The sequence below is a fragment of the Onychostruthus taczanowskii genome, unplaced genomic scaffold, assembly GCF_017590055.1.
Source record: "Onychostruthus taczanowskii isolate IOZ18803 unplaced genomic scaffold, ASM1759005v1 scaffold49, whole genome shotgun sequence".
In the NCBI taxonomy this organism is placed as follows: domain Eukaryota; kingdom Metazoa; phylum Chordata; class Aves; order Passeriformes; family Passeridae; genus Onychostruthus; species Onychostruthus taczanowskii.
Window position 1 is genome coordinate 6,195,867 of NW_024502458.1, and position 14,949 is coordinate 6,210,815.

Below are 14,949 nucleotides of genomic sequence, written 5' to 3' on the forward strand. Positions count from 1 at the left end.
CAGGAGTTTGCTCTCCTCTTTTGCACCATTTTCATGAAGAACTGGAAGACTAAGAGCAAGATCCTTGGAACATGTAACAATGTAGACAAGGCAGGACTTATTTCATGAGGACATGGCCATCAATATGTAGACAGAGCACCCCAAATCTTTAAGGTAAAGACACTGACAACTTTGAAACCATAATTTTATTTCAAAACTCAAGTATGTGATACTATACAGTACAATACCAGCACACTTGTGCAAAATCTTACAATATTACAAATTTAAATATGATACACAAAAATAGTGCCCTTTTGAAATTCCTTTTGCTAGAAACATTTGTGCTGTGCAGGAGAAACCATAAATGTGTCTTGTTAAAGCAGAAAAATAAATATTGCACCTCAAGAAAACTATTTCAGTGTTAATAGCATAAATAATAGGTCTGTTTCTTGTTATCTGATGTGATCTTTGAACACAGAAGAGGTTGTTGGGCTTTTTTTTTCCAAATAAAGCAAACTAATATCCAACAGATAAAAATTATATTTAGAATAGTTTTCGAGCTTAATCTAGTTTCCTATTAAACAAAAGGTGTTTTAATTAAATAACTGAAAAATATAAGCATAGCTATTTAGTGTGCTGTTAGTCATTGTGGTTTGTTATTTTTAGTGGACAGTTTGCTCAAAGTAGTTATAAAAAGAACAATTTTTTTTTTAGTAAACTTTATCGTCATTTTTGCACCCTCACTAAAATCTCTTGCCTCTTTCAGTTCATTTGTGGCTAAATTATACTTACCTCACACATGCAAGTAGTTCAGCTCAAATCAGTACAACTACTTATGGGAATTGTCCCTTTGCACTAATTCCACAAAAAGCCAGTGTGCTGAATTTTAAGAGAGGATGGAGAGCTCACTCACCCACTGACCAAAAAGACCTTTTCACATGCTTAACACTAAGCAATTAGAGAGTCCTGTTGATATCAATAACTTTTTATGTGTACTTAAAATAAGTTGTTGGACTCACAACAGTGCAGATGTAAATAAAAACAAATTAATTCAATTACAGGCACAGTTAATTATTTTTCTTCAGGGCAGCCCAACATTTCCACAATCACATAAATATGTGCCATAATTTTTGGCATAGAAAAATCTGAATATTTAGGAGTATTTACTTTCAATTTTATTGTCTTATTAAGTTACCAATGTTATTTGTAAAGAATATTAAGTTAAAGAAGTTGATTTCAGTAAAGTATTCAAGAAACAACTGACGAGTTTCTTCAAATACTGAAAGTACATGAAAGGTCACAGTAGTTCTTCACAGTCAGAAATTCTAACTGAACCAGATTCCAAGTAATTTGCAAGAATCCTTCTCCTTATTCTTTACCAATTGCAATTTTAGACCAAATCACACTTCCCCGTTATCCTTTTTGAACTTCCTTAAGCACACTATTCCTCAATATATATACTTTAAAATTAAAAAAACCTTTCTAATTGCTTATAGACTCCCTTCCCCACCCCACCCCCCAAAAATGTGGGAGTGGACTGCTATTTTTTTTTTTCTTTCCCCATATAAATATCTTCTAAGAAACACATGGCCAACAAAAATTCACCAGCAGGATATTCGTTATTAGTGCCAGGTATGTGAACTAAATTTCTGACTGAGTTAGAAACCTGTTTTCTTTGACAGCTTGAAGTTCAGTGTTTCCACCAAAAGACGACAGGACAATATTGACTGTATCAGAACTGAAATTACAGTACTTCATAACACTCTTATCCTTTTGTTGGAAAACAGACCCATTTCTCAACCAGAAAATGCCAGGAGGATGCAGGACAGGAGTGCAATCGAGGGTCACACTGGATTTGCCATTGCAGCCGTAGCTATGGAAACACAAACATGGTTCACCTTCCCTCAGAACTGATGCTCAGCAGGTACAAATGGCCCAGCTCCACTGACACACATTTTGGTCTCAGCCCTAGGTGCTGGGTTTTGTACAGGTAATGGCTTCACCATTTTCAAATTGCTTGTCCAAAAATTCCAGGCTTTCGCATTCTTGTGTAAGAATTCACAACTCCCACATTGGCAGAACTGGCAAAAAATCTGGGCAAAAGATTATTCTAGCCTGAGGTGGTAGTTCAGCTTTGGAAGTGTATCAGATCAGTTTTGGCATCAGATTCTGAAAATGAACTACTGAAAACACACAGTGAGCTCTCCTAAGGCCTCACTGCTACCACGGCCTGATTCATGCAGGCACTGGTTGGGTTCTGCTTGCTCTCAGGGCTCTGTTCCTGCTGCAGATCTCAAAGAATGCCTATTTCCAGTGTTAGCAGGAGGGCAGAGTCCACTTGGTGTGGTCACCTCCATACAGAGGTTTGAAGAGCTTTTGTTTTCTTTTTCAATTAAGAATTGAAGATTGCTTCCCATGTCCAAGACTGATGTGTTTTGGACTTAGGTAGCACATGGACCCTTCCAGGCATCTACCACTTTTAGCTGTAACCAGTACTGACTCTGAGTGGCATACATACATTTTTGGAAACTTTTATGTATCAGAAGTTTCCAGACTTAATGGATGGTATCAGATGCGCCACCTAGATCCCATTTTAGGTTCTGTTGAGTACCCCATTTAAAAAAAAAGTGGTGGTCCCATTCTTAAAGCATATCATAAAACACATTTATGCATGTACTTAGCATTCCATTTAAATAATCATATAGATAATTCCTCTTACAAAATTACTTTAGCAGCAAGGCATTTGGTCTTACAATATAATTATATTCTTCCATGGAAGTGCTTCTATTTCTACCCAATAGCCATGAATAAGGAAATTAATTCGCCTCTTAAAACCCAAAGGACTTCAATGCAATTAGTACTTCAACAATCAACAGTAAATTCGGGAAATGCAAAGTAAAGCATTAACTGCAAATGCAGGTTTTATGCATGGTCTTCAAAATGTCAATGTCCTGTGCAAATCATTCTTATAAATGTTTTGCAGGTTGCTGATTACCGCCACAGCCTTACCATGATTCAACACTACTTTATTTCTACGAGTCCTTTACAATAAGAGGACGGACAGCATTATTTATCAGCTTGGCATCTTAGCAAGGAATGCTCACCATGGATCCCAAACCTGGTGGTGTAGAGTAACTCACTTGCCTAAGGGATCAGTGGAACAGCCACAGGGATGACTAAGCACTACCTTTAACAACGGTGCTCTAATACACAAACTTGCTCAGGGACCGTAAGGGCGTGGTTGTCCCTCTGCTATTCCGTGCGTTGCTCCTGTCGGAATCCTGAGTTCCACCAGGAATACTGCTGGGCTGCAGAGCAGCTGGCCTTCCCTTCAGGTGCCTCTGACTTTTCATCACAGGAGTTGTAGGAATGGTAGATTCCCAACACCACAGCAAAAATAACTATTGCAGCCACCACAAGCCACACCACATTCCAGTGTTTGCACAGTTTGGGGTACAGGATATATAAATAATTAATGATGACTTCAAGTCTGCTGTAAAATAAAAAGAAAACTATTATATATTAATCAAATGCAAATTTATTATTTTAAGCTTTTCAATTTGGAAGGTGTCATAGTGGTGTACCATCTTTTTTCCCTATACAAACACCTTGTCAAAGAAGAATCAAACTCTAAAGTTCTTATCAAGAGCTGTACACTCAGATATTCCAACTCCAACTACTCCATATGAGTAATATTTGTGAGACAGCTAGAGACTAAACTTGACTCCTATTTCTCCCACCTGTGTCAGCTGGCACATCTCAGAGCTTGGTATCATGCAAAATTCTGCACTGTTCATACCTTGATCAACTAAATTAAGCATTGGAATATGTGGTAAACATTTCTTTCCAAGAGTGTCATGACTAATGAGATGGTTGCTCTCTGAAGGCAGCTGAAATCTGAATTCAATAGATGTTTACTAGTGTAATGGTTATGGAATGGAAATGAATTCTTCTGGATTAGGTAAGGATCCCTGCCTTAAACTGGGATTGGACACATTCCTTGCTTTGGCCAGCATTCAGTGCCTCTAATGTACAGACAGAGAGCACTGGGTGCAGATGGATGCAGTGTCACTTCAGTGACAGGAATGACACACAGCACCAATTCATGCTCCTGAATTATAACCTTTATAAGGCAGTACATATTCACAGAGATGCATTTTGGCATCTAAGGAACTGTTATGAACCATCCTTTTACCTCAAATCAGAACCAAACCCCAGCAAGATGAAGCACCGTGATGTACACATGTAGCTTTAACAGAAATATCAAAATAAAAAATTTTGTGTTTTGCAACTGTCTTGTGTTAGAATATTACTTTCTGTGAAAATACTGTTATTTCAATATGCTTCCCCACGAGGAGAACATGCCAAAATGATAGTATAAAATGCTTGGGTACCACGAGTAGAAAAAAGTGGCCTCTCTTGTATGGACATATTACACCACTCTCTCACCTGCTTTTCAGATTTTTTATCTCATCTTCATTTTCACTTTCTTCATGTTCCTCATAACTTTCTTTGGGTGTCTCTTCATCTTCTTCCTTCAGCTCCTGAAGTTCTTTGGTTTTCTTCAAGGCTTCCTGATATCTTTATCAGATAAAATATTTATTTCTTAGTGTAGGATGTATAAGCATGATCTTATTTAATGAAAAATTATCTTTATGTTTTGTTACATGTAAACACAAGTAGAAGTGTTGCAGCACCTAAACAAGAGTAAAAATTAGCTGATGACCACGAGTAAGGCACACAGACAGCCACCCTTCCTGAACAGAGGATTATAGAGCTGATACCAAATTTATAATTTTGAACAAAAAAAAAGAGGTTGTTCTCCACAGAGAACAATTTCTGTCTATTGTAAAGGAGCCATTAAACATTTCTCTATAGCTCTCCATCACTTTAAATATCCTCTAGATACTTCTTTTTTCCTGGAGAATAAATGCAATTCAATGCTAAAGTCAGATGGCATGCTGGATTCTGCAGGAGAGGATCAAAACTGGTCTCACTCTTCACATAATGCAAAATTCTTTGCTTGACATGCAGAAAGAGATCCCAAAGTTTTAATTGCCCCAAAACATGCTGTGTGCAGAATTTTATGACACCAAAAATATAGCTACTGTAATTAAATTTTAAAAAACATATGTCCTTCTCTGGTAGCACAAATTTACAGATTTAGTTCACCAAAAAATATTCCCACCCCTTGTTATATGCTTCCTCTTCTATCTTGGCTTTAGTTTCAGCACTGATCTCTTCCAACCCACTCTGTGTCAGCACAGAAGTTGAGGTTTCACAGTCAGGTTCTCCATTTGACTTCCCACTGCCAAGACAAAAGAAGCAGACAGATAGAAAATAACATCAGGGAAATGTGCTGTATTTGGAGCATGCTGCAATTTTGTGAGTCATGATTTGTCTTTTTTAATGTACATTGGAGAAATGTCTTTCAAAAGAAAAAAAATGAACACCAAGAAAAATATTAGGATGTTTCAGGATGTTGTGATTTAAGAAGAGTAATTATTATGCTTCTGAGGTAAAAAACCTGCCATGTTAATTCTTCTTTAAAAAAGAAGAAAAGAGCCTTTTGTTCCTGGCTCATCCATGACATTTATTTGCTATTCATGAAAACATTCCCCTCAACTTTCTAAAACTCATCATAGAAATTGTAACCTGCTACATAAGAGGAACATAACAGAAGTAATGTCAAATACTAATTCAGCAAAACATTGGGCTTTTTTTGCCTTTTAAGTATTCTCCTGTGCTGAATTTCTATAACTTTTCTCAAATACTGGTTTGGAGTGTTTAGCCTGAAGATAAGCTGGTTTGTTTTGCTGTCCTCCTGCAGTGCTCTCCTGTCATTTATTTTATCTGGGACAGAGAGGTTAGTGACTGAGACACAGCAGATCTATCAAAGTCAAGGTTTAATAAGCTCAACAATGGATCCCATTTCAACTTCTGGAATCTCACTCTTTTTACAGGCTTTCTTTTCCTGGTACTAAAGTAGTTCAACCTGATTGACACCATCTGTGGGCAATGGTTTTTCTCTCAAGTCATATTAACCATAAACATTATTTTCACTTGGCCTTTAAACAAACCATGAGTATAAGCTTGAAGTGCTTAAACACACAAAACTGTACTGGTCTGGGTAATTCTACACTACTTGACCAGCTGGCCCATGCACACACACTTAAGCTCAAACATGAATTTCAAGTTCTGCCTCTGCTACTTGGTAACATGATTTGTTTTCCTAGGTGTGAAATATTGATAAGGGGTTTTTTGTTTGTTTGGTTGGTTGTATTTTCTCACAGAATTTCTGTGCAGTTTCAAAAGATGGTCTAGATCTTGCAGAGTTCTTTTGAATAGTAGCAGCCAGTGCTGTAGTTCCCCATTTTTGTTTTCTCAGTTGTTGCATACTTACATTCTTACTAAAGCCCAAGGCAAAATAAGGACATTAGATAAACTTCGTCCTGCCTCAGCACTAATCTAAAATACATGAAATTCACATTGAAAGCTTTTAATTTGCATGTTTAAAGCATTCTAACAAGTAGTAGTAATATCACTACTACATAATGATTCTTTAAATTATCATTTAGTATTATCATTTACTAGATAGTGGGATGACCTGGACAAAACTCACTTTTCCAGAAGTGCTGGCAGAGCAGGAGTAGATGTTAGGCTGCTCCTTCCATTACTGGGTGATTCAGTCTGTAAGTAAAACACAGCAATAAATGTTGCGTTCTTTAATTAGTTAACATTCATGGCTAAATAATTAAATACCAATTAAAATACATTAATTAATTCCTAATAAGTGTCCAATAAAATTACAAAGGCAGTGTGCTGCTTAGGTTTCCTTCCCATATTCATGAGCAAACTATCTTTAATGTGGTGCTTCCACACTGCTCCCATTAACCAGAGTAAACAATGGACTTGCACACTAAGAATTTTCTCTGACATTTCCTTCTACCCTGTTTATTTTTCCCCAGAAAATGTTCTCCTTCATATATTGGTCACTAACCAGTAAAATTATTCTCTTGCTCCTCTCCTATTATCCTAAGAACATGCATTTATTAGCTGAGTTTTCAATGGGAAATTTTGAACAAAAATCATTCATAATAAACCATGGCAAACAAACGCACCTGGTTCCTGAAGCAACTGACTCTGAGTACATAATAAATAAATTGCACAAACAGATACTTTTCTTACAAGGAAAATAGACAAATAGATTTAGCTTCTCAGTAAACCCCTCATTTAAATAATCCTATATTTTTAACAGAAAACTCCATAACTTTATGGTTATGTCCCATCTTAGCTCATCTCTGAACAGTGAGTATGTCTTGCAGTTTTTCTCCAAAGCAGTTGTATGGATTTATTATGTTCAGATTAGAGTTTCATTTAATTTATTAAAGTTTAACAAAAAAAAATTCAATATAGAGGCTGATGGCTTCACTGATCCCAGATCATCACAGAACCTCTAAATTGCTACCACGCACATTTCTGTACATTAATTACATGTATTTATGTTCAGTAGACTTCTGGCAATGAAGAACAGCAGTCCAGCTGTGTTCTGTGGTTTCTGGTTGAAATTTCTCTTCTACAGTGTACAGCTATTTTCATTATTTCTTTCCAGTATGTTACTTCAGATTAAAAGGCAAATTGCCTCACCAAAGTCCTGTGTCTGTGAATCAGCAGCCTGCCCTATTCAGCTCTTCCCAAAGGGATCATTCATGGAGGTCGATTGCAACATCCACTTAAACAACAGGAATTACCTCTGTCCATCCCCTTCATCAGGATGGAGTCAAAACAAGTTAAACCAATGAAAAAGCTTTCATTTTACAATAACTATGGCTTGCCCTTGTGCAAAAGTGGTTTAGACAAAAATTGGTAACTTTAAAATGTGTGTTTTACTTACCAGGGATGGCATTGAAGGTATAGGTGAAGCTGTTGGTGACTGACCAGGAATGTTCAAGGAGTTAAATTTAGGAACAACTGCAACACTGACTCTCCTTCGAGGCATATTCTGGGAGAAACAACAATTATTTTTTCTACCACACAACAAGAGAGAATGAAGAACAATTCTGTGGGTTAATTTGTGTGGCAAAGATGTAGGTCAGTGTCCCCTTTGGGAAAAGGAGAATTGGGAGCAAAAGTAAAATAAAAGGTCATGGTTTTTCCCAGAAATTCATCTTATGCTGCCTGGTATGTATGGCAAGTGCTCCATGTGAAATGAGGTGTGGCACAGAGATGCTGCTCTTTTCCCTCCATGCTGAAAGCCCAGCAGTGTAAATCACACAACAGAAATGTTCTGTTTATATTGCCAGCTCTTATCATAGGCCTTTATCTTTGATGAAAACAGATGTGTAATGAAAGTGTTACAATCCCTGGAAATAATGCAGTCACACATGAAACTCTTATCTTGCTATGTCCCTATTATGATATAGTGTAACCACTATGACATATTAATTACATGTAAACATATTAATTATAATTTACTGAAACAAAAACATCCACAAAAGAGCAGCCCCCTCCTCCCCCATCCCTGAATTGTTAGATAGCATCATGCAACACTGCTTATATTTCCCAAAGACCATAAAAATTCTCTTATGACAAACACATGCTAACTGTAACAATATATTTAGCTCAAGTACAGACCATGAAAATTTTTGCTGTCATTTGTTATGTAGCCAAATGCTTCATCCTATAAAATCTATGCTTCCAACTAAGTAAAAATATCAAAACACTTATAAAATCTAACAGCTTTGTTTTAGTGCATATCCAAACATGTTTAAGATTCTCCTCTAGACAACTTAACAGGAAAGGAGTGAGTACAGCTTTAGTGAATACTTGGGAATCACTCCATGATTCTGGTTCTAGACAAAACCAAGCATACCTATTCATTAATGACAGTTTTATTTAATGTGCTCCTGAAAAACTACACTGGGAAGTCTGCAGCGATGGTAGGCAGTCCATTCTAGTGTTTGGCTTCTTTTTTGTCTCCTCTCTATCTGGACTCATCCCTGTAAAATTTAGTCTTTTTTTGAGACCTCCACTTCAACCTATGAGGTCCTGATTGTGAAATCCCATCTTGCCCTCTGCATACTCTGTGCTGTAATTCTTTATACCTAACACTCAGAGGTGGCAGGAACAAATTAAACCTAAAGAACTACAACCCAATCAAATAAAAATATGAAAATAAGCAGTAGACTGAGTATAATGCACGTGATCACCAAATTTCATAATGGTCATACTGGGACTCATGCCTCTCAAATCATTCAAATCATTGGTTGTTTTAGCAAGTTTTGTGATAGACTTGATCTCCAACACTTGAAAGTTTTGCAGAAGTAAAACACTGGAGTTCCCCATCAGGCTATTGTACAAAGCCACACTAAGTCATGTATCCAAAATTAAAAAGCACATGCACTAAACTGCATAAATGATAGTGAGAATTTACCTACACTGTTTGAGCACAGCCTAAAGAACTGAGTGTATATAGACAAAGAAATGTCACTACATAAAATGTTTGTTTTCTTTATATTGCAGAAATACCTTTCCAACAGTGAGGGACATGGATCTAGATGAACGAGGAACCCCATCTTCTGCACAGAAACAAAGATAAAGAACAGTCAGGCTATGTGAGTATCTCCAAATAATATGAACAGAGCCCTTGCTTATATTTCAAACTCAGATACAGTATATTTACACAGGGTCTGTAAGTGACCATGTATTTGTTGCCATACAGCTGTCTTCTCAATTACACCTGCACAAGAAATTTGAAATCATTGCAAATAACCAAATCATTACTATTTTCACTGAATCAGGCACAAATCCCATTATTTGCCTCCATATACAAGTTCTTGCAAAGGAAAATCCTCATATTTCAGTTTCCAGCAAAGGAAAGAAGAGGTTGCAAAAAGAAAAAGTGTTTTTAATAATGAAATTTTACCTTCATCTGGACCTAAAAGGTAGTTGCATTAACATTGTGCAGGTTAAATGGATTTGCAAAAGGCCACAAGAAAATATGATTGGATCTCATCAGAATTTGGCAAGTGATAGTAAATTCAAATTACTGTACAATAGTATTAAATATGGCTCATATGAAACATCTTAACTTATTTCTGTAACTTTTGAAAATCTACTCTTGTAGATCAGAACTTCAGGAACAGGTTTCACAATACTTTATTTTAAATCATTAATAGCACCAACATCTCTCTGAATTATAGGCAAGACAAACCCTTAAATTTTTATTTTTCTTTACCAGATGCACCATAGGTTCTGCTAGAATTCTGATTGGCAAGTTTCTTGAACTCCATTAGTTCAGCATGATCCTTTTCATATGTCCTTTTCAGATTTTCCACATACTGCATCATTACTTCTGTTGCCTTTGACATACGCTTCTCCTAAGAAAGAAAAGAAGGAAATATCCAGGTAACCTCTACACATCTCCAACAAATCATTTGCTCCACGTCAGGGCTAAATCTGGAGCTGTTGTTCTTAAGCAAATATTGGGGCCTCCATTACTGAAAATTCCTAAGATAATTAGAAGAAATGCCAGTTCATATGCATTTCACAGAATATAATAATTTATGTTGTCTTATATTCATATACCCTGCTTGTGTGCCTATCTGATTATTTATATGATATACTACATTTGTTTTCAAACCCTCAAAGGTCTTAGTCACTGGCATCAATCTGGTTACTTTAGAGGGCAAAGGGAACATTCTTGAATCTGGGAGGGTATTGATGTGTTCTTATTTTCTTCACTCTGTTCTCATACCCTTTGTAATTGACTCAGCTATTGCCAAAGGCAGGTGTCATGTCTGAATTAGATGAGTTTTTTGACCCAGAAAAGTTCTTTTTTACTTTTCCTTAATATTTTTATTATGTGCTGCACTGATTTGAAATTAGTTTCTTGTGATGCAGCTGTAGCTCTGAATGAAAATATATTCTCCTGTTGTGCAGATGTTAAATAGCTTAATGGGCAATCCTCTACTGCTGGAATTCTATTTCCAGGATGCAGCGGTGTGTTACCTGACACTACAACAGCTATCTTTAATCTGGCAAATAAAACTCGGGGGGTGAACACAAGCTCTGGCCCAGGCTGGCAAAGAGTGCTCCTGTGGATCCAGGATCCAGGTAAAGACCGGGATGCCCTCACCTGGCGAACGGCTCCGACCATCTCGGCGCGGCTGGAGAGCCTGGCAGCCAAACGCCGCAGCACCGCGATGTCCTCCAGGAGCTTCTGGTAGGCTTCCCTGTGCTCATAGTGGTGCCACAGGTGAGCTGAAGACTGAAACAAAAACACGACAGCTCTATCAGCATGTTTCTAGGCCAGAGCCTCAAAATGGGGTAGAAACGTCCAGGCAGACTCCTCATGGAGAGATTAGCCCCAGAGGGGTGCCAGCACTGCCACCGCACCCAGCCCAGAGTGCTGCTGCCCTGGTGCTTCACTGCAAGCTGCAGGAACGCAGTTTGAGGAGGTAGAGAGGGCTCAACACATTTGTGATACTTCCCTTCTCAAATCTAAAGTGAAACATGCTCTGCTACCTGTTATTCTTTTGTTCTTTTAAGTTTTTCTAAGCCTTCTGGTGTTTACATTCTTGTAACAAACTTTTGCAGACACTTTATGTAAATAATTTATTGTTTTGCATTCTTTTATAGAAGAGAAGAAATTGGATGGACTGTTGGTGTGTCCAGTGTCATTTGAATGGAAGACTGTCACCCTCCAATCCACTGTCACTTTTGGAAATCTATAAATGTTGGAGTAAAAAATTAAAAGTACTTTTTTTACCTTAAAAAAGCTGTGTATCTGTGTTGTGTTATTTGGTGTCCTATAACAACAACCTGTGAACTCTACAAATGCTAAGTTCACTTCATGATTTAAATTATTCATCACTTAAAAAACCTGATAAATCACTTTAAAATGATTGCTGAGGGACAAAGGACACTTTAATTTTCTGGACACAAGTATTAAGAAGGCCACATGTGTTCTTTCAGTTCCATGATACTTCACTTATTTGGAAAATAAGACATTATAGTCTCAAGAATTGCAATGCTACCTTGATAATAAATTGCAGCCAAAATTTGACCAAGAACAAAGAAGAAATAAGGGAATATGTTTAGGGAAAAACATGCACAGAATTTTAGAGTTTCCTTTTCTTTCTTGACAACTGTAACCTCCTTATTGTCTCCTTATTGTCTCAAAAAAAACCTGGAAATTCATGTAGATCAGGTTTCTCTTGAAATTAGGTTTCTGAACACATCAATTATCACAAGACTGATTAAAAAAATCAGAAGCACTGGTAAAACTGTCACTGAGCCATAAAATATGTAGATCAGCTTTCTCTTGAAATTAGGCTTCTGAATAACACATCAATTATCACAAGACTGATTTTAAAAATCAGAAACACTGGTAAAACTGTCACTGAGCCATAAAATATGTGCCTGTCCTACAGAAATGAAGATAACCTCTCAATGAGATTGGGACAAGTCTAGGTCTAGTAAGATTGAGATTTTACAGAAGCCACCACTGCTTTTAATTGCTTGTTAGTTTATTCCATTGTACAGAACAAAAGATTTAATAGGGAAGGCAGTTTCCTACAGATTATGTAAAAAAGCTTGTAAAAGCCACACTGTAGCATGTAAACTGCTTAAAGGAAGAAAATCCTAATAATATCTGTCCTATGCTGGCAACTTTAATAGGGAAGGCAGTTTCCACTTTCCTATAGATCATGTAAAAAAGCTTGTAAAAGCCAGACTGTAGCATGTGAACTGCTTAAAGGAAGAAAATCCTAATAATATCTGTCCTATGCTGGCAACATGAACCTTGGTGCCTAATTAGGTATTCCTGACAGAAATACATGGCAAATCTAACACACTTATTCAGTCTGAAAACCCTGAGATTTAATAGGCTGTTTCTGCTTGCTCTTTACACATGGAATAGAGTGAAGAGCAGCAAAATATTCTCAATTTTTTTTTCCTTTTTTTTTTTTTTTTTTTTTTTTTTTTTTTTTTTAAAAAAAAAATATTTCAAATCTCTGGAAATGTTTTCATCTCAAAAGAGGTGCTGGCAACATGAACCTTGGTGCCTAATTAGGTATTCTTTACAGAAATACATGGCAAATCTAACACACTTATTCAGTCTGAAAACCCTGAGATTTAATAGGCTGTTTCTGCTTGCTCTTTACACATGGAATAGAGTGAAGAGCAGCAAAATATGCTCAACTTTTTTTTTACAGAAACAATAATTGAAAATGGAGATTTGGAATTCCAGATGAAAAGATGTGAAGATCACAATCTTTCTTTAATTGTATATTTTCTTACCTGTTGTTCTTGATAAAGTAAATGGGAGAATCATATGATCTCCTCACTATTCTCATGAGAATGGCAGCACCTCCTTGCAATAGTGTATGCTGGGTCTAAGGCTATTTCATTTACCAGCCTGGTGTGTAACCATCTCTCCCTTTATGCACAAAGACATGCACAGCACTTTAGTTGACACATCTTAGCAATTTTTTGTTTTTCCAGATAGAAAACCTAGAGAAAGCTGGCAGGAAGGACTCAAAACTACTGCTGTAAAGGAACACCAGGGACAGGTGGAATCTAAGTGTACTCATGCTCTAACCTGAGCCTGAGATTGTACCTATTCCTGAAGTATTCCTTGCTGTTTCCTTTCATAACTGCAGATACTGGAAGGCATGCTGTAAGAGGCCTTTCTAGTTTCAAGTTACAGATCTCAGGATTCAGATTTCAAATCATTTTGGTATCTTTCATATTTGGACACTTAAAATTCACTGCTAAAGAAGGTCTTGCCCAGGAGAGCATGGATCAGTGCTCCAACTGCAGCTCTGAATGCTCTTAGCTATGTCACAGCTACTGAACAGCAAATTCCTAGTATATATTCCTGAAATCTGCTAGACCCAGGGATGCACCTCTAGGCATTTCCACCAATGCTGGCCCACTCTGGCAGAATATGCCCTCTCTCAGAGTAGTAGGCAGCTCATGGCAAGGAGTTTGAGCAGCAGAAAATGAAGTTTTGGGGCTGAATTTACAAGTCAAACACATTTGCAATGTGTGTGCACTTTCATGTACACTACAGTTCAGGAAAAGAATTCCCACTGTTTTCTTACCGTAATGGCTGCTTTAAAGTTTTCCAGTTCCTTCTCAGCATTCTCTTCAGTAAGATTTCTTTCTCTCTCTGCCTGCTGAATTCTAGATTCCAATGTATAACTATCATTTCTAAAGGCCAAGGAGAGTTGTACGAATACATTCTGTTTGGATTAAAAAAGGCATTTTCCAATAAGTCTCACAGTAATATAATTTTCAATAACAGTTTATGAACAAGGTATATGTTGAACTAACTTTGCTGCTTAAATAAGTTTTGAAACAGAAAATTGGAAGTATTTTTAAATTTGTTTTCTTCGAAAAATCACTTCTATTTATTTCCACTGAAATAGGAATAATAAATGCATTGCTGCCTCTTTTCCTGGATGTTTTTCTGGGAGCTCTGTAGGGCAGAGACAAAATGAAGGAAGCAGCCTACCAGAAGCACCAGAATCACAATGGATCTGTTTTCTAGCTGGACTTCCTCCAAGGGTCCCCAAGGTTTTTGAACAGATAGTCTGTGCAGAGGAAGTCCAGGGATGAGCTCACCATGAGCATTGTTTTACCTAAGGGATAAACACCTATCCCTGAAGCCAGCAAAAGATTAAGTACTAACATTTTTATTCTCTTACACCCTGCTTTTAAAGATTGTTTCTTTCTTTACCAGAGTTTACTAATTTCTTAGGATTAATTCTTTGCCAAGCACAAGGCACCAACAGTTCCAGTAGACTGCAGTGTTGTAAAAAAAGATCTTTTCCTTGACTGGTATGTGATTAAAAAAATACAAGAAACAAATGCTACAAGCTAAAGAGAGACCTGCAAACAAAATTATTGGCTTGAACTGAGAAAGCAAAAATTATGTAAACTAACAGCAGGATATTATTAAAA

At 37.0% G+C, this 14,949-nt stretch overlaps 1 protein-coding gene across 8 annotated transcripts in view; it reads right to left on the reverse strand.

The window, feature by feature from the left end:
* Nucleotides 1–208: 208 nt before the first annotated feature.
* IRAG1 (inositol 1,4,5-triphosphate receptor associated 1) overlaps nt 209–14,949 on the reverse strand; it is a 93,827-nt gene continuing 79,086 nt past the window's right edge. For 7 of the 8 annotated variants that reach the window (XM_041415230.1, XM_041415224.1, XM_041415229.1 and 4 more), the window contains 9 exons: nt 14,088–14,228; nt 11,117–11,248; nt 10,217–10,358; nt 9,508–9,557; nt 7,874–7,981; nt 6,602–6,669; nt 5,168–5,287; nt 4,429–4,560; nt 209–3,472 (listed from right to left, as the gene is read on the reverse strand). In XM_041415230.1, coding sequence (XP_041271164.1) covers nt 3,232–3,472; nt 4,429–4,560; nt 5,168–5,287; nt 6,602–6,669; nt 7,874–7,981; nt 9,508–9,557; nt 10,217–10,358; nt 11,117–11,248; nt 14,088–14,228 — 1,134 coding nt within the window. In that variant the 3' untranslated portion in view covers nt 209–3,231. The remainder of the gene's footprint in view (nt 3,473–4,428; nt 4,561–5,167; nt 5,288–6,601; nt 6,670–7,873; nt 7,982–9,507; nt 9,558–10,216; nt 10,359–11,116; nt 11,249–14,087; nt 14,229–14,949) is intronic. The other variant, XM_041415231.1, reaches the window with a different exon arrangement.